At 42.0% G+C, this 23,728-nt stretch overlaps 1 protein-coding gene across 3 annotated transcripts in view; it reads left to right on the forward strand.

Moving 5' to 3' along the window:
• nrp2a (neuropilin 2a) overlaps positions 1–23,728 on the forward strand; it is an 81,139-nt gene that overhangs the window by 30,139 nt on the left and 27,272 nt on the right. For all 3 annotated transcript variants that reach the window (XM_051942182.1, XM_051942183.1, XM_051942181.1), the window contains exons 4-11: positions 542–772; positions 3,538–3,693; positions 4,230–4,399; positions 6,371–6,526; positions 15,959–16,103; positions 19,592–19,767; positions 20,859–21,038; positions 21,119–21,263. In XM_051942182.1, the coding sequence (XP_051798142.1) occupies positions 542–772; positions 3,538–3,693; positions 4,230–4,399; positions 6,371–6,526; positions 15,959–16,103; positions 19,592–19,767; positions 20,859–21,038; positions 21,119–21,263 (1,359 nt within the window). The remainder of the gene's footprint in view (positions 1–541; positions 773–3,537; positions 3,694–4,229; positions 4,400–6,370; positions 6,527–15,958; positions 16,104–19,591; positions 19,768–20,858; positions 21,039–21,118; positions 21,264–23,728) is intronic.

Genomic DNA, 23,728 nt, shown 5'->3' on the forward strand with positions numbered 1-23,728 from the left:
GAGTGCAAATAGAAAGGGGGAGAGTGCTGGAGAACATTTGTTTAAATGTATGCAACAGAGCTCCCCTCTTTAGCCTTGCATTTAGTGTTTATCACTGAAAATGTTTTATTATGTAACCCCGACCACATGAGAGTCCTTTAAGGCCACAACTGAGCCGTAAAACAGAATATTACTGCGTTTCTGGCAGTGTAGTTGAGTTGAAATCTTGAGTGGTGCTTTTGATTGTGGTTTGGGATTCTGCAGTGAGAAAAAGAGCTACAAGCCAGCTCACATCACATGATGCAACATTAGAAACGCCCACTTGAACAGTTGCTCACTGTGTATTTTCTCTGCCATCTGTAATCATAAACCGTGTGTGTGTTTGTGTGTCTCGCCATCACAGCTTCTGTATATTCCAGCAAGCTGTCAGTGATGAACGACTCTCTGAAACACCCTCTGCAAGTCAGAGGAGATATCAGCCCGTGATCGATTGCTTATGCCTCTATCTTCACCTAATGTGGCCAATTTTTACATTCCTCTCTAAATATCCTTTTTCTCTCAGGGTCGGAGTTCTGCTTCCGCAACTTCACCAGCTCCTCCGGCATGATCGAGTCCCCGGGATTCCCAGATAAATACCCTCACAATCTGGAGTGCTCCTACATGATCATCGCGCCGCCGCACATGGACATCACCCTCACGTTCCTGACCTTCGACCTTGAGAACGACCCCCTGCTGGTGGGAGAGGGCGACTGCAAGTACGACTGGCTGGACGTGTGGGACGGCCTTCCACAAGGTGAGCATGCAAGAATGATAGAAACTCCTTTTCCATTAAAGTTCAATGCCAGGGGTTCCCAGACAACTCAAGTGGTTGAGCAGGTGACCCATGAACAGAGAATATAGTTCCTGATTCCACGTCCTGGGTTCGATTCCCACTCACCACCCTTTGCTGCAGGTCTTCCCCCCCATTCTTCTCCCTACTTTCCTGTTTGCATCTATGCTAACCTATCAAATAAAGCCAACAAAAGATCAAAAAATAACCTAAAAAAATTCAATGTCAGTCTCACTAGGCTGGATCTTATAACATCACTTTTAACATTGCACGAGTGAACTGCACCCACTCAGATTCAGGAATAGACATGCACTGGTGATTTGACATTGTCTTTTCCCACATTTCAGCACCAATATTGGTCCACAAACACCAGAGAGCAAAAGGCACAGGTTGTAACTGAAAATCACAGCAAACCTTAGCTTACAAACGAAAATGTCCATCATAATAAAACTAAAAGCTAATTTTCACAAAAGATGAATATCATCTTTTTTCTTTCTCCCACTAGACATTAACAGGAGCTGAAGTTTAGTTTGTTGTTTGAGTCTTTCCTCTGAGTTTATTGAAGACCTGCGATGTGAAACAGACTGTCTCCAAAATAAGAGAGCATTTGAGCACATGAAACAGCAGCACCAGTAACTTTACATGACATAATTATGAATTATGCTCGACATGGAGATAGAGCCAGTCTAGATTAGGCTCTAATGGCAACTTATAAACGACACAACCATTTGAAGAGTTTAAGCATGCTAGCGACTGAGATCGAGTCTTTATCTAACGGGACATCGACTGTACTCGACTCGACTCAGCTCATCGTGGGTATAGTCGTTGTAGCACAGCAGCCCGGAAGTCCATTAACGTCATTTGTGTTACACAAACGCAACACAACAACGGAAGACATTGAGGTGATGGTACACCTGCTGCTCAGTAATGTTCCAATTTTGCCAAGTTTCCGTGAAGAGCATTGCGCGCTGTCGCTGTTGCCGGGTTTGGTTTTCGTGAAGAAGTCGCTCTCATGTGTCGTCACTCCGTGTCCAATCAGCTTCCTGCACTCTGTAGACGTCACATTATCGGCTCGACTCAGCTCGCTTGGAACCCCGGCCGAGTAGGCACTAATATAGTATCTACGTCCTAATGGAAAACCTCACAAACCGAGTAGGTGCTAGTGGAAAGGCGCCATAATATGTGTTACTCATCACTTGGTGCACAGTACAGTCTCGTGTGGATGACAAACAGCATGAATGAAGCGTCACGGTAACAGCGGTGTTGCGTGTCTGAAAAATGCTTCACATACTAATGTTGGAATGACTCAACACAACAGAAACACAGACACACACTGGACAGAATCCTTGCATACACACAGGTGCGCTGACAATCGATGTTTCTGCCTTCAGGGGGTAACGTACACAAACATTACATTCATATCCGCATGCAGAGCTCGTACTGACCCATGGCAACCCCTCGCGTTCCTACACAGAAATTTGCATGGCGGTCTTCAATTTCCTGAGCAGCCATCGCTCTCTTTGATGTACGCAGCCTCGCCTTACATTCCATTACATCGCATAGAGGAAACATTATTTCACACAGGGAGCCGAAAGTGCCTCGACACCCCCAAGGAGCCGTCCTTTCCCATAGCCCCTCTTCCCTCTCCATAATAACACCCTTCATCGCCCCCCTTCCTATCCTCCCTGTCCTCCCTCCTTATCACCTAGCACTTCCTTCCTCCCCAGGCGAGTGAGAGTGATCGCCACGATGACTATCTGCCTGCGTCCAATAGGAAGGAGCCGTGCTTTGCCGAAGCTGAGATCAGGAAAAAACATTTGAGGATGTTATCGCGGGGCTTTGATAGTGACCGCCATAGGGTAACGTTAGCCGCTGCGATGCTGTTGAAACCCACATTAGCAGTGATGAGTGGTTCATTTCTCACCTCTCACTTGCCGAGTGCCTTTTTCTTCTCACTTACCCCTCTGGTTTTTTTTTTCTTTTTTTGAAAATATGAAGCAGGGAACTAAGGATTTGCTCTAATTATTCCATTTTCATCTGCTAAAAAGGGATCCAAATGGATTTAAAATTCCAATTATAGCCTTGAATTTGGGAGCTTTGATAGCTGAAAACAATTTATACCATTCAAAGTTGAGAATTAGGAGCAAATTAAAGTGTAACCCAGTTCCAGTGAGCCGAGTCCTCGGGCATGAAAGAGGGACGGGAGGCAAGACGGAAGGGTGAAGAATTCGGTGTCTGGCGAAGGAACTGTCTTGAGACTACTGTAATCCTCGGTGTTTGTGTATGTGTGTGTGCATGTGTGTCTACGGCTGATCCCGCTGCAGCTTGCATTAAGGCAGGGATTCCAATCCCCCTGCTGGGCCCTGGCTGAGACACACATGGCAGATGGAGGGATGGACAGGAGAGTTAAGGGAGAGAGGGGAATGATGGGCGGAAGAGACATGTGGGGAGGAGGGCATGCTGTGACTCATTAGCCAACACTTACTGAAGCAGCATGGCCGCTGGAAATCTGTCTTTGCAGTGTTGGATTTCATTTTTTTTCTTCCATTTTAAACGTGAGGAACGCACTTGCCAAAGGTGTATTTTGCCATTTTTTTTCCTCATCGCAGAAGCAGAAGCAGCGATGGCAAGAAGACGCCTGTCACTTTTAAGCAGGTTTTCATTGTAATATTGTGCTGCAAACTGCAAAAAAGAACTGAAATCTGATTTGCGTGTGTGTCTGCCTGCAGTGGCTCCTCTGATTGGACGGTACTGCGGAACAAAGATCCCTCCAGAGATCCAGTCGTCCTCCGGCCTGCTGTCCCTCTCCTTCCACACCGACATGGCCGTGGCCAAAGACGGCTTCTCCGCCCGCTACAACATGACGCACAAAGAAGTCACCGACTGTGAGTGCGAGATAACTTCTAGAATACTGTTGTTTGTTTTGTTGTTCTGTGTAGGTTTGTTTACCCACTTTTCTTATTCCCATCTCTATTTTCTCTCTTTTCAACGGTTCCGTCTCTGTCATCTTTGCTGACACTCGTCTTTCTTTCTTCATCTGTCTCTCCTCTTCCCCTCCGCGATCTTTTCAGCTTCTCCTACTTTAATGCTATTTCAATCTCGCAGCTCTTTCTCTCACCCCTCTCAGCCTGTTTTGCTCGCTCCTAAGAGACCATGGTTTCTCAGAAGTTGACTCAAGCTATTTTCTTTTAGAATATAAATTGACTTCACCTCACTTTGCCTGTGCTCACCTGTTGGGCTGCTTCCTGTCCCTCTGTGTCCTTCTCTGTCACTGTCTGAGTTTGCCTTTCGTCTGTCTTTAAACTCTAAAAACGCTACTCAGATCTTCTCTTTCCTGCATCTGTCATCCATTTTCCATCTTCACTGCAAAGACACATGAACAAATTTACACTTGCTGTCTCCCTCCTCTCTCTCCCATCAGCGTTCCACTGCAGCATGGCGCTCGGTATGGAGTCGGGGAAAATCAGCGACGATCAAATCACGGCTTCGACGACCTTCTATGACAACCGCTGGTTACCGCGCCAGGCCCGCCTCAACAACGACGACAACGCCTGGACGCCCTCAGAGGACAGCAACAAGGAGTACATACAGGTATCCATCTCCAAGATTACACTGGAGCACGCATCATGTTCCTGGCTTGATGCGTTTTTGATCACACATTTCTGCTTTGCTGTTAAAGATTTTTTCCCTTGTAAAATATCTCATGACCTTCAAACAAAATCAGGTAAAGAGTGAAATTTGAGCTCTGATCAGTGTGGAATAATTTAGAGAAACAGGTTTGTGGCCAAAATAGCAATGTGCTTCCCTACAGGAGCTTAAATTTAGTTTGTTGCTTCCAGTTGTTTGTAGGAGTTTTTCCTCTATATTTAGGTCACACGATTTGATGTCCGTACATAACGTACTAGGGCTGGCCCGAATAGTGGTTTCTGGCCTCCTAATATTCGGGCCTTATTAAAGACGAATATCCGAATACTCGTTCCGCCCCGTAACGTCCAACGGGGGGCGGGGCTTGTGGCGGAGACGGCCCGAATATTCGGATCCATTTGTCTGGTCTCCCGGATCCAAATTTTGCCTTCTTTTTGTCTTCAGTTAAACTGAAGAATTCCCAAACAGAGGAGGTCTTCAGCATCTTGTCTTGTGTTTATGCAACAAAGTGAAGCGTAACGTCAGAGTCGGCAGCCACCCGGCCATTCGGGTGGTGGTAAGAAACACAAATGGAGGAGCTGAGATGAGCCGAACACGACGGGATGAGCCGAAGTGAGCCGAAGGCGGAGGGAAGACAGTAATGCCGCATATTCGTTGCGCCTGGTAACGTCTGATGGGGGGTGGGGGAAGAATATTTGGATACCAAAATTAATATTCGGATACCATCGTAGCGAACGGATATTCGGGATATTCGGGTCCAGCCCTATAACGTACACACATAACAGACGCCTGTGTTCAGTGTAAGGTCATTTTGTTTGTGGGTACATCTATATTTGATGGACACATTCTATGGTGCTGTGATTTCTGTCACATATTCTGTTTCAGCTGTCAGAGATCATACAGCGACTTAGCAGCCTCGGCAGAGTTCTGCGTTCTCTGAGTGCTTTTCTTCTTTATACCTGCAGGATCAGACTATTCTTATGCTTATAAATTCTCCCTGACGTTGTGTGGGCAATAATGTAGAGAAACAAATGTGCTGCCAAAATCACAACATGCCTTTCTACCTCCCTTTGCTGTATAATTACACATCTACTAGCCTCCAATTAAACCCCCAAAATGTTAACAGGAGCTTAAATATAGCTTGTTGCTTCCGGTTGTTTGTAGGAGTTTTTCCTTTGGGTTTATTGCATACCTGCAGCTTCAAACAGCACTAGGAGCCATATGAGCGACTTTTTTTTTTTTACAACTGATGTAATTACAAGACATGGAATTTGTTCAGAGTGTAATACTTTATTGAAACAAGCGTGACCACAAGAAAGAGTCATTGTAATTCGAGCCATGCGAACCACATACGGAGATGTCTGAATCAGCATTACTCTCACTTGCAGAGGACAATAAATTTGTCTGGGTGATACCACTATAGAGGAAAATACGTACGGAGCAGAAGCATCTAATATACAGTGAGGACGCACCGCCTCACACACACACACACACACAACACACACACAAAGGAAACAGAGGAACTGTGAACTGATGATAAGGAAGTGCTTCTGCGCTCTCTAACACACACGCGTGTAAGCATGCATCCAGAGAGCGGCGAGGAGGCCGTGATTGATGAAGGTGCTCTCCTGGAATGCATCCCAACACTGTGCCATTGATCTTTGCCTCCAGCCTTCTTCTCCTCACACACATGACGATTCGCACACACATGAACGCCACCTCGGCCTCCTCAGCAGCAGCGTCCATCTCCTGCTGTCTCGGTGATGCAGCAGCCGGTCCATCTCTGGTGTCTGCATCAGCCCTGAGCGCCTTCAATCCTGCAATCTACAAACATTGTTATTCTGTTCTGCTCAGTTTATTAAAAACATGCATTCTACTGTTTGTCAGTTTAAATTCCCTCCATTTTTTTTTTTGCAGGTGGACCTCCATTTCCTCAAGGTTTTGACGGGTATCGCCACACAAGGAGCCGTTTCCAAAGAGACTCAGAAGTCGTACTTCGTCACCACCTTCAAACTGGAGGTCAGCACCAACGGAGAAGACTGGATGGTGTATCGGCACGGCAAGAACCACAAGGTAGGCGTTTGTAACCAGTCCAAAACAGAACCAGGTCAAACAAGCTAGCGGATCTTAAGATGACACTTAGCCCTGAAGCTTTACAGTTTATTTTCTCCAACCACGATCTGAACTTGGCACCACAAGGGCTCCTTTTTTACAGATAACTTCATGAAATGTTCCCCAACAACGGAGGCTGTTGTGCTCATCCGAGAGCCGTGTCGGTGGATACAACATTCCTGAAGGAGTCTTTCCCCTTCCACGACTGTTTATGAAGCCGAGTCGTGACCCCAGTCATGAGTTAGAGAAAGAGGGACCGGGAGGGAGGAAGAGATAGAGATAGAGAGAGGAGGAGAACCTGACAAACAAGAACAATGGAGTCCTCTATGTGCCCTTATCTGGGCTCGCTATTTATCATCTCTCTCTGACACACACACACATATAAACACACATTTGGGCTTTGCTAAATGCTCTGAGTCATATTTAAGAGAGTCGTAGCCACATTATTCTCTGATATGTAGGAGTTTAGGCTTTAAACTGAGCCCCGTGTGTGAGGTCTGTGCTTTAATGTGTGTACAGTGCAGGTTATTATGCTGCTACCTACAGTAAAGCCTCGTCTCAGGGGGATTCAAACTCTGTCCCTCATATTTGGGTTAAGGTCATCGTGGATTTCAAGCAGAAAAATAAAAGGAGGGGGGTTAATCTGCGTGCTCATATGGACCGGGGCCCCCCTTCTGCATGTGCCAGTGATTGGTTTGGGTGGGGCCAGTAGGGGGTATTTGATGCAGAGATTATTGAACGAAATGTGGATTTGACTTAAAAAGTCAACATCTGTGCATTTTATTCGACCCCCCCCCCTCCCCCCTCCAGACACACACATGCAATCCACTGACCAGACCCACCATTTAAATAACCTCTGGCTGATCTCTCTGTCTGGAGATCTGTGCTCGCGTATGTATACGATGTCTGGTCTGAGCTGTGTAATCTGAGTCCACTAATCTGTCCGAGCGGGAAAAAAAACCAAGTGCTCGGACACTTTCAGACATGGATTCAGACAGATGCATCGGCGGGCATTTGGGAGAGAGATTGCTGGCGGTTGCTGTGGAAATTGGTTGTGTTTTCGGCTTTTAGGACGCACAGAGGGAAAGTGGGAAGATGGAAGGTCAATACAAGATAGCAAACGTGTAAAAGCGTGGTTTCTGAAGGGAAAAAGGTGTTGAAGTTGTTCTGACTGTGTATCCAAGTTGACACTCAGTTAAGCTTTAAACCAATGAGTTTGTGAATGTTCCTCGACACCAAACTGAAACCAAGAAACATCTGCTTACTTTTACTAATGAGACGTTACACAATCAGCATAAAACGCAGATATGATTGAGCATTCCATCTGTTTTTGATGATGATAAAGAATAGATGACATTTACAACATTAACTCCATGCGTGATAGGGCTCTCAAATTACGCTTAAAGGATTTATTGAGGGCTCTGGATAATGCTTTCTCTTTGTGTTCGTGCCGACCACATTTGGGGAATGAATTAATCTGATTGAACAACTTTGGCAAATCACGCAGCAGGAGAAGTCTGAACTCGCTCAGGTTGCTCAAACTGAGAAGTTCGCTGCTCGTCGCCCAGGTTCTCCTCCGGTCCCGACGGGTTCGTGGCTGAATCTTCCGTGACTGCTAATCCACCAGTCGCGTTGTACAAACTTTCCTAAGCCCCCCCGAAGAGCCCTTAAGTGGTTGGAGCTCCGTTCTCGTCAGGGGGTCCTGTAATGACGGGGATTTGGCTCTTCTAATTGTCATTTAACAGTGAGCTTGAAGCTAATGTGGCTTTGGAAGAGCTCACGTGCACGCGGGTGTTTGTGGAAAGCCGAGTGATAAAGCGCTGGTCTGGCACTTTGTACCCCACTCTGATGGCTCCTGGGTGAGAGCACTTTACACTGCAAAAACTCCAAATCTGACCAAGTCTGTTTGTCTTAGTTTTATTCAAAATGTCTCATCCCACTTGATTTAAGATAAATTCACTGAACAAGTGGCATTTCAGCAAGATGGAGGGACTTGTTTTAAGACAATGCATCCTAAATATCTTAAGTCAAACAATCATTAAATGATCTTTTTTGAACTCTCCTGTCATCCTGTGGGTCAAAATTGATCCATTTTAAAGTTTGAAAATGTGGGGGAAAAAATAATATTTTCATAGTGAAAATGTTCACATTTTCAAAATTTTTGGGGAAATTTTTGAACATTTTTTGATGAAAAAAGAAATGTTAAAAAATGTTTCTTTAAGAACATTTGGAAAAAATCAACCAAAATTCAGCGAAATTCACTGGATTTTGGTTGATTTTTTTTCCCAAATGTTCTTAAAGAAAATATTAGAAGTTTCACTGATGTATGTGGAATCACTTTAAATACTTTTAGGATTTTTTTGGAAGATTTTTTTATTCATTTCTTGAAAATATTCACAATTTTCATTTTTTTAAATTTTTTTTAAATTTTTATTTCTTGCCAAATTTGGGGATTTTTTTAAATACAACTTTTCAGGAATTTTCTTCCTGAACGCTTTGCAAATTTTCAAAAATTTGGGGGATTTTTTGCTGAATTTCTTTTATTTTTTTCAGACAAGGAAACAATATTTTTTGGTGTCCTAAATGAGGACAACAGGAGGGTTAAGACACCTAAGCTTGACAATCCTGGTAAAATATGGCTGAAAATAAGCTTTCCCAGCTAATTTAAGATCCCAATATTCTAAATATCACATCTTATTTCAAGAAATCTAACCAAGTCATTTTTGTCTTCTTCTACTGGCAGATTTTTTCAATTATTTCAAGGTAAAAACTCCTTGAAATAAGTTTTTTCTTCTTTTCAGAGGGGCATTTTTTCCACTGTTGTCAAGAAGTGTGTCCTTATTTTCTGTGCTGAAGGCAGTAAAGGTTTTTGGCAAAAACTGATGCAGAAACAGACAAATTGAAGTGATGTGGGAAGATAGAAACACCAGCTCTGCACATTACCTCCCTCACACCAGCAAAAAAAACTCTACTGTGTGATTTTCTTTTTCTTTTTTTCCCACTAATTTTCTGCATGCCAACACATTTTCAATTTGACACCCATGTGACTTGTTAATTCTAAGTCACACCGCTCGCATATGCACCTCATTACTTGATGAGACGCTCTCGCTCTCGCACATCCCAAACTTCGCACACACGGCGAGCCTTTGTAACACAAACGCTCGCCTGTGCTCGGTGACATTAACATTTAAAACGCACGCTGTCATGCGCCTGCGAAGGAAAATCCCGGCAGCGCTCAACAAGCTTGCTGAAAAGCGTCGCAGGGTTGGGTTGGGCTGAATCTGTCCAACCTCAGAGAGACAAAACAGCTCACACAGCAGTTCAGCCTCCATCAATGTCACAAACACACACACACACACGCTTTGTTTGGCACTGATTCTGCACGCTGGGTAAAGATTCATATGTGACCAGACACAACATCTGTGCTAATTGGAAGACTGTAACTAAAGGTGGTGTGAGGATCACTGCTTTTATGCGCAAACACACCACAAAGTCCTAGAGGCAGAAGTGTGCGGCGGCCAGCTGGAACCAGTTCCTACTGTCAACATCTTCATACCGAGGAACGGTGGGAGGAGGGATGAGGAGCGCAGTGGACAAAGAAAGAGGCCGGGATCAAGAGAACAACATGTGAATGAAAAACGGCTGCGAGAGGAATAATGTCTTGCGCAGAACTCGGCCACATCTCCCCCCGGTGCCATCAGCTCGGAGGGGAAAAAGCGCAGAATAGAGCGAGAAAGAGGGAGATGGTAAATGAATCAGGCGCTGATGTATACGTCCGTCCACGCCTCATTTTCCACAAACAAACGCTCGTCGCTTTTTAACGAGATCCAGAGAAGTTTGGTCGGCGCAGCGTATGCGCTACGCTGTAAAATAAACTGATTTTAACTGGAATTTTTTTAGCAGTTTTCCAGTTCTTTTCCTGTTTTGTGAGCTTACCTATAATGCCGAGTGAAATCACAGAAGGAAAAGTGTTCATTACATGTTAATCTGTAGAGGAATGGAAAAAATGTCCACATCTAACATCTGGATGGATGGATAGATACTTAACAATACATGTTTTTATCATTATTTTATAGATATTTGCCACTATTTGGAAGAAAAATCATGCTGTACTGTATTTAAATCTGCTAAACTATAATTTTTTTGCAGATTTTTACTGTTTTTTTCACAATTTTGTTACAGTATTCCATCATTTTTTTAACGTATTTTGTCTCACACCTTTGCTGCCAATCTTCTTTTCTTCCACATGATTTTATTTACATGATTTTTACAGTGCAGATCTGTGTATTTACTGATCTAGATCTTCAGAGAAGCTGTTTGCCATCACACATCCGCTTTTCCACGGTGACCTCGTTCTCCGCGGAGGTCATCAATACTTAAAAACCCACGGTTCCTGCGTCCCGCCACCGTCCACACAAACAAGTCTGACCGTCGCGTACCGCCGTGTGTGTGTGTGTGTGTGTGTGTGTGTGTGTGTGTGTGTGTGTGACGGGGTTGTCGTTATATTTTCATGACTCTCCACACCAGGAGACACAACATGACAGCATTAATTATTCAGCCCGTGTCACGTGAGGGGCGGGACTCACACATAGACAAGTTAAGAAGAATGGTGGTTGCTAGGCAGATTACAGAAGTCACAAGAAAAACACGTCAGAAAGCTAAATTTTAACCCTCGTGTCATCCTGTGGGTCAAAATCAACCCGGTTTAAAGTTAGAAAATGTGGAAAAACTATATATATTCACAGTGAAACTTCTGATGTCCACATTTTCAACATTTTTGGGAAATCTTTGAACATTTTTTGGTGGGAAAAAAGAAATGTTAAAAAAGTTTTTTAAGAACATTCATGAAAAAATCAACCAAAATCCAGCAAATTTCGCTGGATTTTGGTTAATTTTTTTTGTGAATGTTCTTAAGAAAATAGTAAAAGTTTTACTGATATATATATGGAATCACTTTAGATATTTTTAGGATTTTTTGGAAGATTTTTACTCATTTTTTGAAAATATTTACAAGAATTTTCCTACCAAATTTGGGGGATTTTTTTTAAAGAAATAAAACTTTTAAGGGAAACTTAATTAATTATTGGAATTTTCAACCTGAAGTATTTGCAAATTTTTATAAAGATGTTTTTAGGATGGAAGATTTTTACTCATTTTTTGAAAATATTTACAAGAATTTTCTTGTCAGATATGGGGGATTTATTTTAAATAAAACTTTTAAGGAAAATTTTTAAGGAATTGTTGGAATTTTCTTTCTGAAGGTTTTGCAAATTTTCAGAAATTTGCGAAATTGCTTTGCTGAATTTTTGTACTTTTTTCAGACAAGGAAACTATATTTTTTGGTGCCTGTAAATGAAGACAACAGGAGGGTTGAATGAAGTCCTCTTTCTTTCAAGCAACCACCTTAATTCCAAGTTAGTAAAAAATTAACCGTGCTGATGAGAAGTTAGTCAATGACCAACCATCTGCTTCCTGAGTCCTTTGACCTTTTCATGGTCAGGAGTCAAATGTGTGACCTCTCAGGTGTCCTCACAATAAATGGAGGAAGCACTGAAGACAGAAGGCTCTCATTGTCCTCCTTTCTCTCTCCTGTCTCACTTTCTTCCCTCTCCGCTCGCATCCGAAAGAAAAATGAAAAGAGCCTCTCGAGAGCCGATCCTTATTGAACAAATTGTTCTTTTTGTGACCGTAATGTTGGCCATATTTCCAGCTTTTATCTGAGGATGAAAACAAAAGAAGAGCAGCTGGCAGCAGTGCAGTGCACCAGCTAATGGCCTTTTAGTGATGGTGGGCATTTTGCGCTTTTGGAACGAGGCATTTCTGGGAAGTCGGCAAACGTTTGAGACGGCTTTCAAACTTTCATCCGTCACTTTTATGTGACGGCTCATTTTTTTTAAATCATCGCATGTTTTCTTTTACTGAAGTGGAACTCGAGTAAAAGTTTTGCTTGTAGCTCAATATCAGGCGCTCTGTTCTGTTCTGTAATTTAACCCTCCTGTTGTCCTCATTTACAGGCACCAAAAATATTATTTCTTTGTCTGAAAAAAATCCAAAAATTCACCAAAAATTCTGAAAATTTGCAATACCTCCAGTAAGAAATTAAGTTTCCTTTAAACGTTTTATTTTTTTTTTAAAAATCCTCCATATTTGGCAAGAAAATTCTTGTAAATATTTTCAAAAAATAAGTAAAAATCTTCCAAAAAAAACCCCTAACAATATCTAAAGTGATTCCATATACATTAGTGAAACTTGTAATATTTTCTTCAAGAACATTCACACAAAAAAAGTTGCAAAACTTTCAGAAACATTTCTTTTTTCCACCAAAAAATGTTCAAAGGTTTCCCAAAAATGTTGAAAATGTGGACATCAGAAGTTTCACTGTGAGAATGTAATTTTTTCCCACGTTTTCAAACTTTAAACCGGGTGACCCACAGGACGACACGAGGGTTAATTCATAACTGAGGAAATTCCTCTGAATTTGGCTGTTTTGCCTTATAATGAGATAAATGCTCAAATGGAGTATTTCCTGTGTGAGTGATGAATCCGTCCGTTGTTCTTTCCTTCCTACTCACCACCGCTCCCTGCCTCCTGTTCGTATCCCTAACTTCCATCCTCTGCCCTCCGTTCGGCCTTTCGTTTTCATCCCTCCACCTCCCTCCTCATCCACGGTAAACCATCCTTCTGAGGACGCTCTTCCCCCCCGCAGTCATCTTCTGTTTTCCCATCCTCTCTTCTTCCCCTCCCAGCTGCTCTTCTTTGTTTCACGGGCAGATCATCGAGGAGTGGAAAAGACGGCTTGGTTCATCATACACTCGTCTTTGTGTGAGCATGCGTGGGTGTTTACATAACCCCCATAAGAGCCCCACATCCATGCCTCTGAGGTAAACAGAACAGCTGTCTATCCTCCATCCAGCAGCAGATAGAGCACAGATAGCCCTGCTTATCTGTTCAAACACTCACGCTGCTTTGTATTACCAGTGTCGGCTCCACTTGATTAAATCAGGCCATGCCCAAAATCAAATAAAACCCCTTGAGTGGGGTTTTGAAGCCGTATCGCTCGTATTCCCGGCTGGTTATGGAATTTCTGGAATGTCATTTTGAGAGATGTGGGAATTTTCCAAATAGGTCACTTTGCGCCACTGCGGCAGGGTAATTTTTAAGAACTCCAACGCAAAGCGGATTTTTTTTTTCACTCGCAATTACGATAAAACAATGGAGGGAATCAAATTTTCAGGCTGTGGCCGCCCGCTTCGGTTTGATCACGCTGTAAAAGAGAAATCATGTCGGAACTGTTTTTAGAAATGATGCCCTTTAATGTTTAATTCAGCTGCTTGTCTCTGCGTCCCCGGGTTGTGTTCTGCAGCTGTGCGATGCGCTCTGGCAGATGCAGTCCAATGCAGCAGCGCTATCAGGCGGCACGGTCAACCACAGGCGGAGAGAGTGAATGACACTTAACAGTCGGTTGGAAGACGCTTCCTCTGCTTATCTGAGTGTGTAGGATGTATGCGGTTTCCTGTGTGGTTTCAGTCGGGGATGAGGGAGAAACGGGGACGTGTGGAGAGATATCAACTGTGCGGTTTTCGAAGAAGATGAAAATGGAGGTGTTTGACATGAATGGGCTCGGAGTGATGTGGTAACAACAGAGCAGGGGAGTGGAAGGAAGAGGATGTGGAGAGAAAAAGGAAAGAGGAGGAGGAGGAGGTGATTCATAATTACAAACTGAGGGTGTTTATGGTTTTGGGTATGCAAAAATGGTAAGATTCAGCGTTCCCATCCGATGCCCTTACACCGGAAAACATGCCCCTCTCAAAACAAGAAAAAAAAAACTCATTTCAAAGAACTTTTACCTTGAAATAAGTGAAAATATCTGCGAATAGAACAAGTGAAAAATGGCTTGGTAAGATTTCTTGAATTAAGATAAGATATTTAGAATATTGAGGTCTTAAAATCAGCTGAGAAAACTTATTTTAAGCTCTATTTTAAAAGGATTGTCAAGCTTAGGTGTCTTAAAATAAGCCAGACATGCTAAAAAAATAGCATTTTTTCACTCCAAAATAGATTTTTGTTTTCATGTAACCTCCTATTTGAGATGTATTAAACTTATTTTGAGTTTTCTTGTAAAATTCAACTCAAAACAAGATCATTTCAAGATTGTTTGGCTTAACAAGATATTTAAGATGCGTTGTTTTAACCCTCCTGTGGTCCTCATTTACAAGCACAAAAAATATTATTTCCAGTCCGAAAAATGAGCAAAAAAATTCACCACATTTTCTGAAAATTTGCAAAACCTTCAGGAAGAAAATTCCAATAATTCCTTCAAAGTGTCCCTTAAAAGTTTTATTTAAAAAAAGAAAAATCCCCCCAAATTTGGCAAGAAAATTCTTGTAAATATTTTCAAAAAATGAGTAAAAATTTTCCTAAAAAATCCTAAAAATATCTAAAATGATTACGTAAAACTAAAAATATTTTCTTTAAGAATATTCACAGAAAAATCCTTTTTTTTGTGAATGTTCTTAAAGAAATATATTTAACATTTCTTTTTTTCCACCGATAATGTTAAAAAATTTCCTAAAAATGTTGAAAATGTGGACATCAGAGGTTTCACTGTGAAAATATTTATTTTTTTCCACATTTTCAAACTTCAAACCGGGTCAATTTGGCCCACAGAATGACACGAGGGTTAAAACGAGTCCCTCCATCTGCTGAAATGTCTCTTTTTCAGTGAATTTATCTTAAATCAAGTGGGATGAGACAGTGTGACTAAAAATAAGACAAACAGACTTGGTCAGATTTGGAGTTTTTGCAGTGTGTGTGCCATCCGATGCCCTTGGACGCTTTTCTGGCCCCAAACAGGACACAGCTCGACCACCGTGGCTCCGTTTGCCCTCCGACCCCCTGCTGCCCCGCCCCTGAGCGAGTGGAAGGAAAGGGAGTGTTCGCTGAGAAGATGCTTTTAGGTGGACGCCTCAGGAAGTCAATTTCACTCACATCCTGCCCACCTGGAGACACTTCCTGCGTCTCGGGGCTAATCGTGTTCGGTCGTGTCGGGTCATGTCTCCTACTGCTTCCCATGGCCACCAGCATGGAGGTGGATGGAAGCTGGTGAATGAGTGACTGTGTGTTTGTGTGAAAGACAGAAAACCTCCTCCTCGGTTGGGCTTTCCCAGCCTCCCATCGGCGAACCTTTGACCCCAAAACACATCGACAGCTGGGCCGGTGACATTGGATCCGTGTTTGGGTTGTCTCTGCTTTGTCCGGCCTGCTACTGCGAGTGTGAAGCCAAGCGAAACTGTGCACCGTGGGAGGGTGTTAAAGCAAAGAGTCAGTGTGTGTGAATGAGAGAAGGGGAAAAAATGAGACGCAGTAATCAACCTTTTGTCTTTGTTTTCGCAGGTTTTCCACGCAAACACGGACCCGGCCGAGGTGGTTCTGAACCGCGTCCCGCAGCCGGTTTTGGCCCGGTTTGTTCGCATCCGACCCCAGACCTGGAGGAACGGCATCGCCCTTCGCTTCGAGCTCTACGGATGCCAGATTACAGGTGAGCGTGCGGCACAAGGTTAGATTTTTCTGATGTTTTCTTCGCTGAAAGAAAGTCAAATTGGCAGAATCATCCTGCTTCGGATTCATAGAGTTTGAAGAGGAAGAACGATTTTGCAGCTCCATCTCCGGGAAAAACAGCTCCCACGTATCTAAACAGCACTTTCTCAATTGTGTTTTGAGGGAAACGGGCAGATTGCGTTTGTGACGGATCACAAATACATTTCAAGTTATTATATGTTTGCCTTTTAATGCGTTGCTCCCATTCAGCACAGCAGTTACACCTTAAATTTGGTGCGATTCATCACCGTGATAACACCGGAAATGGTGGAAAACTTAAAAATATCATGCAAAAGGTTCAATTTAACTAAACCTAAGTAAGTAATTTTGATTCCGAAACTTAGCCAAGCCGCTAACAAGCACTTATTGCTGTGGAAGCATCAACCAAAGGATGATGTTTTCCTGAACCTAATCACATAGATTTGTAGCCTCAACTTAAAGTCTAAGAATAATAATCCCACACAAGATGCAAACCAGCGTCTAACCAGTCCTTGTTATTCACACTTTTTCTACTATGTCACAGTTCTATGTTTTAGAATGGAATAGAATAGAATAGATTGGCCTTATTGTCATCATACATGGGGGCATGAGAAAAATATGAAGAGTTTCCGCTGGACGGTGCATTAATAACAAGCAATAAGAAACAAAGTATCAACATTTATTAATAAAATCAAATGTATATATAAAACAAGACAATATTAAAAATGACACCATATGCAAAGGAGGCCAGATAAATACAATATGGGAGGTAAATGAGATGAAATAAAAAGCTCAGATGTTTAACCCTCGTGTCGTCCTGCGGGTCAAAATTGACTCTTTTAAAGTTTGAAAATGTGGAAAAAAACTTTTGATGTCCACATTTTCAACATTTTTGGGCAATCTTTGAACATTTTTTGGTTGAAAAAAGAAATTTTAGAAATGTTTCTTGAGAACATTCACAAAAAAATCAACCAAAATCCAGCGCAATTCACTGGATTTTGGTTGATTTTTGTCAGTGTTGTTGAAGAAAATATGAGAGGTTTTACTGATTATACGTGTAACCACTTTAGATATTTTTTCTCATTTTTTGAAAATATTTCTGAGAATTTTCTTGCCAAATTTGGAGGATTTTTTAAAAACAAAATGTATTAATTATGTTATTAATAATTATTGGAATTTTCTTCCTGAAAATTTTGCAAATTATCAGAAATTTAGGGATTTTTTTGCTGAATTTTTTGGATTTTTGCAAACAATTAAACAATGTTTTTTGTTTCCCGTAAATGAGGATAACAGGAGGGTTAAGGATATTTTTGGGAGATGTTCTGATGCATTTTTGGATCAACGGGGAGTTACGGAAGAGTTTAAAACGGCAGCGTTGCACCTTTTCCATTCCCATAGAAGGATTTGAAGACTAAATATAATTTGATTTCATAAAAGATCACCCTCGACAACATTTAACTTCCTAAACCATTCATACATACATGTGTATTCATCCTCTCTCCCACAATCCCACTGCTATCTTTTAAACATAGCAACCCTCAGGCTAATTAAAGGAAACTTTTATTCCCACTATTCTTCCTTCCAGTGTCATTACCCTCTTCTCCTCGCTTTCTTTCTTTCTGTCTCTCCATTTTTCTTTCCTCCTCTCATGGTTTAAGATGCTTTTTTGATGTGTCCTCTTTGCTCCTCTGTGTCGAGAAGCGAGCAGCGATCAATCATTCATGGCTCCACTGTTCACTCTTACATCAGAAACTGTGATTTACTTCAGTCAGAACAGCTGCTATTGAAGCAACTATTAGCCCTTACAGTACAGGGACATCCACACACAGGTAGTTTCTAAATATAGGCGGTGACCTCAAAAGCAGACACGCCTTGTTGCAGTGTACACACACACACACACACACACTCCCTGTGCTTTTTATTCATTATTTACATCTCCTACATTTGCAGTGACATAACAGCATGAAACTTTGATCTGTGTTCTCTTAAACCGTCAGCATAGCTAACATCTCCCCATCTCCCTTCCTCTTCCATTCTTCCCTCTCCCACTGTTTGTCTCCGAAGGAATCTCATCTCTACGTTTTTAGCCGTCCTCTCCAGCTCCGAGTCTCATTCTTTCAACAATAATCTGCTTCAGTTTATCATTTACACATTACAACTTCCAGGTCAAAGCGTGTCCATAAAGGTACAAAACATTTAGTCTCAGGTATCTGGAACTGAATGATGTGGTATTTTACTTTATGATCAAAGTGACAAAAAGACAACAAAAGATTACAAAAATGTGACACAAAACGACAAAAGTGAGAAACAAAATGACAAAAAGCAAGACAAACGACACGCAACCAAACACAGAAAAGGGACAAAAAAGCTAGAAAACGACCAAAAAATGGACAAATGACAAAACAAGACACAAAATCACACAGGTGACACGAACGAAACAAAAAAATGACAAAAGTGAGAAATGAAACAACGAAAAAATAGGCAAACAAAGAATCATGCAGAACACAAAACGACAAAAATAAGAAAAAAAATGAGACGAATGACAAAAGTCAGCCAAAAAAACAGCAAAAACGAGACAAAATATTACAAAAATGAGACGCGAAACAAAAGAACACACAATGAAAAGCATGAGATGAACAACAAAAGTCAGACAAATAACAACAAAAACAAGACAAAATATTACAAAAATGAGACACAAAACAACAACAGAACAATGAGCATTCTAGTATTTTACTTGAGGATCAAAACAACTTGTCATGGTCCAGAAATTATTTATTTATTGTTTTAAAATTTGCAGTTAAATGTCTTCTCTGTAATATTTGGATGTTTCCAAGTCATCCCACGGGCCGGATTGGACCCAGTTTTGGCCCACGGGCCTCATGTTTGGCACCCCTGCATTATATCTTTATTAACCACCTCCATCCTCATTTCTCCCTCTCTCATCCTCCCTCAGCTGTGCTACTCACCCATCCATATCTGAATGAGAACATCCTGGTTAATGTACATATAATGTGCAGTGCACAGCCATCAGACAAGCTATTGTGCAGAATATAAAGAAACAAAACGGCAGAGCAACCCTAAATGACACTTAAATATTTGCCCGAGATGTGAAGCGCATGAATGCAGAGCAGGGAAAGCGTGCCGCCGTTCAGCAGCAGACTTAACATATGCTTTTATCTCACTAATGGCAGTCTAATTGCATATTGAATATGAAGCAGTAGTGCCACGTTACACACATCTCTCTATCTCTTCCCCTGCTCAGTCGCTCACCTCATCCTTTCCTGTTTGTCTAAACTCCTAATGCTCAGTGGCCAGTAGTGCAATCCTGCGGCGAAGCTTAACAGCTCCCTGGTGGGAATATGTGTAGCAGCATGAGTATAGGTTTGCTGCTACTTCACCGTCGATCCTCCTGAAGCGACGGTTCACGTAATCTCTGCCCCCGCTCCGCAGATGCCCCGTGTTCAGACCTGCAGGGGCTGCTGTCCGGCCTGCTCCCCGACGCCCAGATCTCAGCCTCGTCCAGCAGGGACATGGTGTGGAGTCCTGGAACCGCCCGGCTGGTGGCCAGTCGGTCCGGCTGGTTCCCCGCTCCAGCTCAGCCGCTGACCGGAGAGGAGTGGCTGCAGGTAGGAGAGGCTTTTCATCGCTTTTATCGCACATTTAGACTGATCCATGTTCGTCTTTCAGTTTGTTTGAAGTAGCTGAAAAGATCCAGAAGCTAAGCAGTAAACATCTGTGGATATAATGAGCAGGAAAACATACTTTAGTGGTGAACAAAAGGCCCACCTTAAGTGTAGCTACTAATCTGACCACTTTATCTGAAGCAGTCAACCCTCGTGTCGTCCTGTGGGTCAAACTGACTTGTTTTAATGTTTGAAAATGAGGAAAAATATATATATGTATATTCACAGTGAAACTTCTGATGTCCACATTTTCAACATTTGTGGGAAATTTCTAAAAGTTTTTTTTTTTTTTTTTTTTTTGGGGGGGGGGCAGTTTCTTTTGAACATTGATGAGAAAATCAACCAAAATCCAGCAAATTTCGCTGGATTTTGGTTGATTTTTTTGTGAATGTTCTTAAAGAAAATATTAGAAGTTTTACTGACACATATGGAATCACTTTAAATATTTTTGGGAAGATTTTTACTCATTTTTTGAAAATATTCACAAGAATTTTCTTGCCAAATTTGGGGTATTTTTTTGAAAAATAAAACTTTTAAAAAATGATTGGAATTTTCTTCCTGGAGGTTTTTGCAAATTTTCAGCAATTTGGTGATTTTTTAAATTTTTTTTTTTTTTGCTGAATTTTTGGATTTTTTCAGACAAGGAAACAATATTTTTTGGTGCCTGTAAATGAGGACAACAGGAGGGTTATGGAAATCGTTTCTGGGAGATTTTCCGCAAGATAAAGCAGTGAAAATATTCTAAAATTTAAAAATACACTTAGGGGCACTGATTTTAGTAGCTGGGCTAAAATATGTTTCTCTGCTGACCTCGTTTAAAGAAGTTCATTGCTTAGCTTCCATGCTGCTCCTCCCATCTGCTTCTACAGACTGTTACACTATGACTACGTGCCTGAATCCAGTCTATCATGTGGTATTTTAACATGGATTAAACATATATGTATACTGTCCTTGCCATGTTGCTGTTTAAGACAGGAACAAGCCAAAACAAATGCACTGATCAGCATCCATTAATCCAAATCTAACCTGCACAGGTGGACCTCGGCATCCCCAAGACGGTGCGAGGAGTGATCACCCAGGGAGCGAGAGGAGGAGATGCAGCCAGCGGAGCGACCACGGATAACCGGGCGTTTGTTCGGAAGTACAAAGTAGCGTACAGCCTGAATGGGAAAGAGTGGAATTTCATCATGGACGGGAAGACCAGCCTGCCCAAGGTGGGTGAAGGACGGAGGAAGGCAAATGGGGAAAATGATGATCTTTAAGACGAGTTTAAAAGCGGTTTTGTGTTGTGCAGATTTTCGAGGGGAACACGCACTACGACACCCCCGAGCTCCGCCACTTTGAGGAGACGGTGGCCCAGTACATCAGGATCTACCCGGAGAGGTGGTCCCCGGCAGGAATTGGGATGAGAGTGGAGATACTGGGCTGTGACCTTCCAGGTAGGACGTTGTGCTGTTTCTTCTTTGACAGGGAATCACTTTATGTATGATAATTCGCCGCCCCGCAGTATTCCAGGCTGAATTGTTTGCCCTGCGCTGTAATGAACTGAAACCGACTGGATGGACCTTGAGGAAGGTGGCTCGATGGGAAAGAGTCCGAGGCTGACATTAGATATGTATGAGAGTCATTAGAGTGTGCCAGGGGTGAAAAGAAACACCCGGCGTTCGCTGAGAAAGGGGAAAGTGTCCGCGTGGCGAAAGCTCGACCCTGGAAAAGTTCAGATTCTGATTCGGCTCTGGTATTGTTTCACCTGGAGGATTGGGGCCGAGCTTCTCTGTGAGCTCGCCAGCAGGGAGTGGACAGGGTTTGGCTGGGAGGAATGCATCCCCAGAGCGACGGGGAGCACCGGTTTGTTCACTTTCCAGCGTGGTCTGTTACCCAGATGTGCTGCAGTCACACACACACACACACACACATTCGCCGTCACTCACACACATATGGACGATCGCTGTTTGCCACTCCCTCTGCGCCTGAACCATACAGCTCCACATGCTTACAGAGGAGCACACATTTAGCAAACAAACCACAATATACGAGCCATGTATGTTCTCCAGACGGGTGACATTCACACACCCACACACACACACACAGCAGAGCGCAACGACTAAATGCGAGTCAGGCTGTGCCCTCATTAAGGTGATTTATGTGTGTGTTTGTGTCTTTGAATGAGGGCTGATGAGATATCAAGAACGTCACATTGTCATTATCACCTTTACCGCTTGTCCACGCTTTAATGCAAGATTAACCCTCCTGTTGTCCTCATTTACAGGCACCTTTGTCTGAAAAAAAATCAGCAAAACAAATTACCAAAATTTATTTTTTTAAAAATTGCAAAATCTTCTGGCAGAAAATTCCAAAAATTCCTTAAAAATTTCCCTTCAAAGTTTTATTTTAAAAAATCCCCCAAATTTGGCAAGAAAATTCTTGTAAATTTTTTTAAAAATGCGTAAAAATCTTCCAAAAATTCCTATAAATATCTAAAGTGATAACATACGATATATATCAGTAAAACTTCTAATATTTTTTAAGAACATTCACATAAAAATCGATTTTTTAAAATTTTTTTGCGTGAATGGTCTAAAGAAACATTTTCGTTTTCCAAATTTATAAAAAAAAAGTTGCAAAATCTTCAGGAAGAAAATTCCAATAATTCCTTAAAAGTTTCCCTAAAATGTTTTATTTAAAAAAAAAAAAATCCCAAATTTGGCAAAAAAATAAAAATGTAAAAAAAACAAAAAATAAATAAATAAAAATTGTAAATATTTTCAAAAATGAACAAAACTCTTCTGAAAAAAATCCTAAAAATATCTGAAGTGATTAAAGTTCTAATATTTTCTTTAAGAACATTTGGGAATTCTTCAAGAAACATATTTTTTAACATTTCTTTTTTTCCACCAAACAATTTTCAAAAATTTCCCTCAAAATGTTGAAAATCTGGAAGTTTTCATGTGAAAATCTCTCATTTTTACCACATTTTCAAACATTAAAGCGGGTCAATTTGACCCGAGGGTTAAACACATGTGGGATAACACAACGTGACATTTCTGTGTGTTTCTTTGAAGGAAAATTACAGAGAAGGCTGCTTAGCTTTGCTTCTCTCCTCACCTGATATCTGCTGTCTTTATTTCCCTCCAGATCTCTTGCACAATTCAGGAAACAGTGTGTTTTACATTAGCTGCTGACCTGCAAGGCAAAAACGAACCGCAAAGATGGCAGCACAGTGAAAGAGCTGTACAGATTAGCGCTTTTTTACCAAAAAGTGGCTTCTATCAGATGGATTTTGGGGGGAAATGTGGCTGTGAAGGGTCACATATTGTTCACAGAGCAGCAAAACTCAGCAGGACTAGTGGGCGACTGCTGACATGCTGTAAATCATTCACTTCCCCTTTCACGCTGACTATTTTCTCTCTGTCTTCGCCCATGCCTTCAGTGTTGTATGATTTAAGCTGATGAAATGGATGTATTTTTACCCCAAATCTTTCCTAATGCAGTTTGAACACAGCGGCAGCTCCTCTCTCTCTCTCTTCATTCCTGCACATGGTTTGCAGTTCTTTCTTTTCCCAGCCCGAGGCCCAGTGCGTGGGTCTGTAAATGTTTTTGTTCTTTTTCGGTTACCATGCCTCCTTCTCTTTTCTCTCCCCCCCCTCCCGTCCTCCTCTGTCGCTCATCACTCGCACCTCTTTTCCGTGCTCGCTGCTGTTGGTCCCGACTCCTTCTGTTTCCCTTCCCTGTTCCTGAGCGGCTGTCTCGCTCACACACAGTGACAGTTTCTGTTTTTTTTTCTTTTCTTTCTACCGAACGTACTCCCAGAATGAAAAATTTATGAGCGCAGGAAGGAAATTTTTAGAGATCTGTGAGAAATATAGATCATCTTTTCACCTCTTCCAGGTAGAAACGTTTTAGC

Source organism: Acanthochromis polyacanthus, chromosome 22, assembly GCF_021347895.1.
Source record: "Acanthochromis polyacanthus isolate Apoly-LR-REF ecotype Palm Island chromosome 22, KAUST_Apoly_ChrSc, whole genome shotgun sequence".
NCBI classification, from domain to species: domain Eukaryota; kingdom Metazoa; phylum Chordata; class Actinopteri; family Pomacentridae; genus Acanthochromis; species Acanthochromis polyacanthus.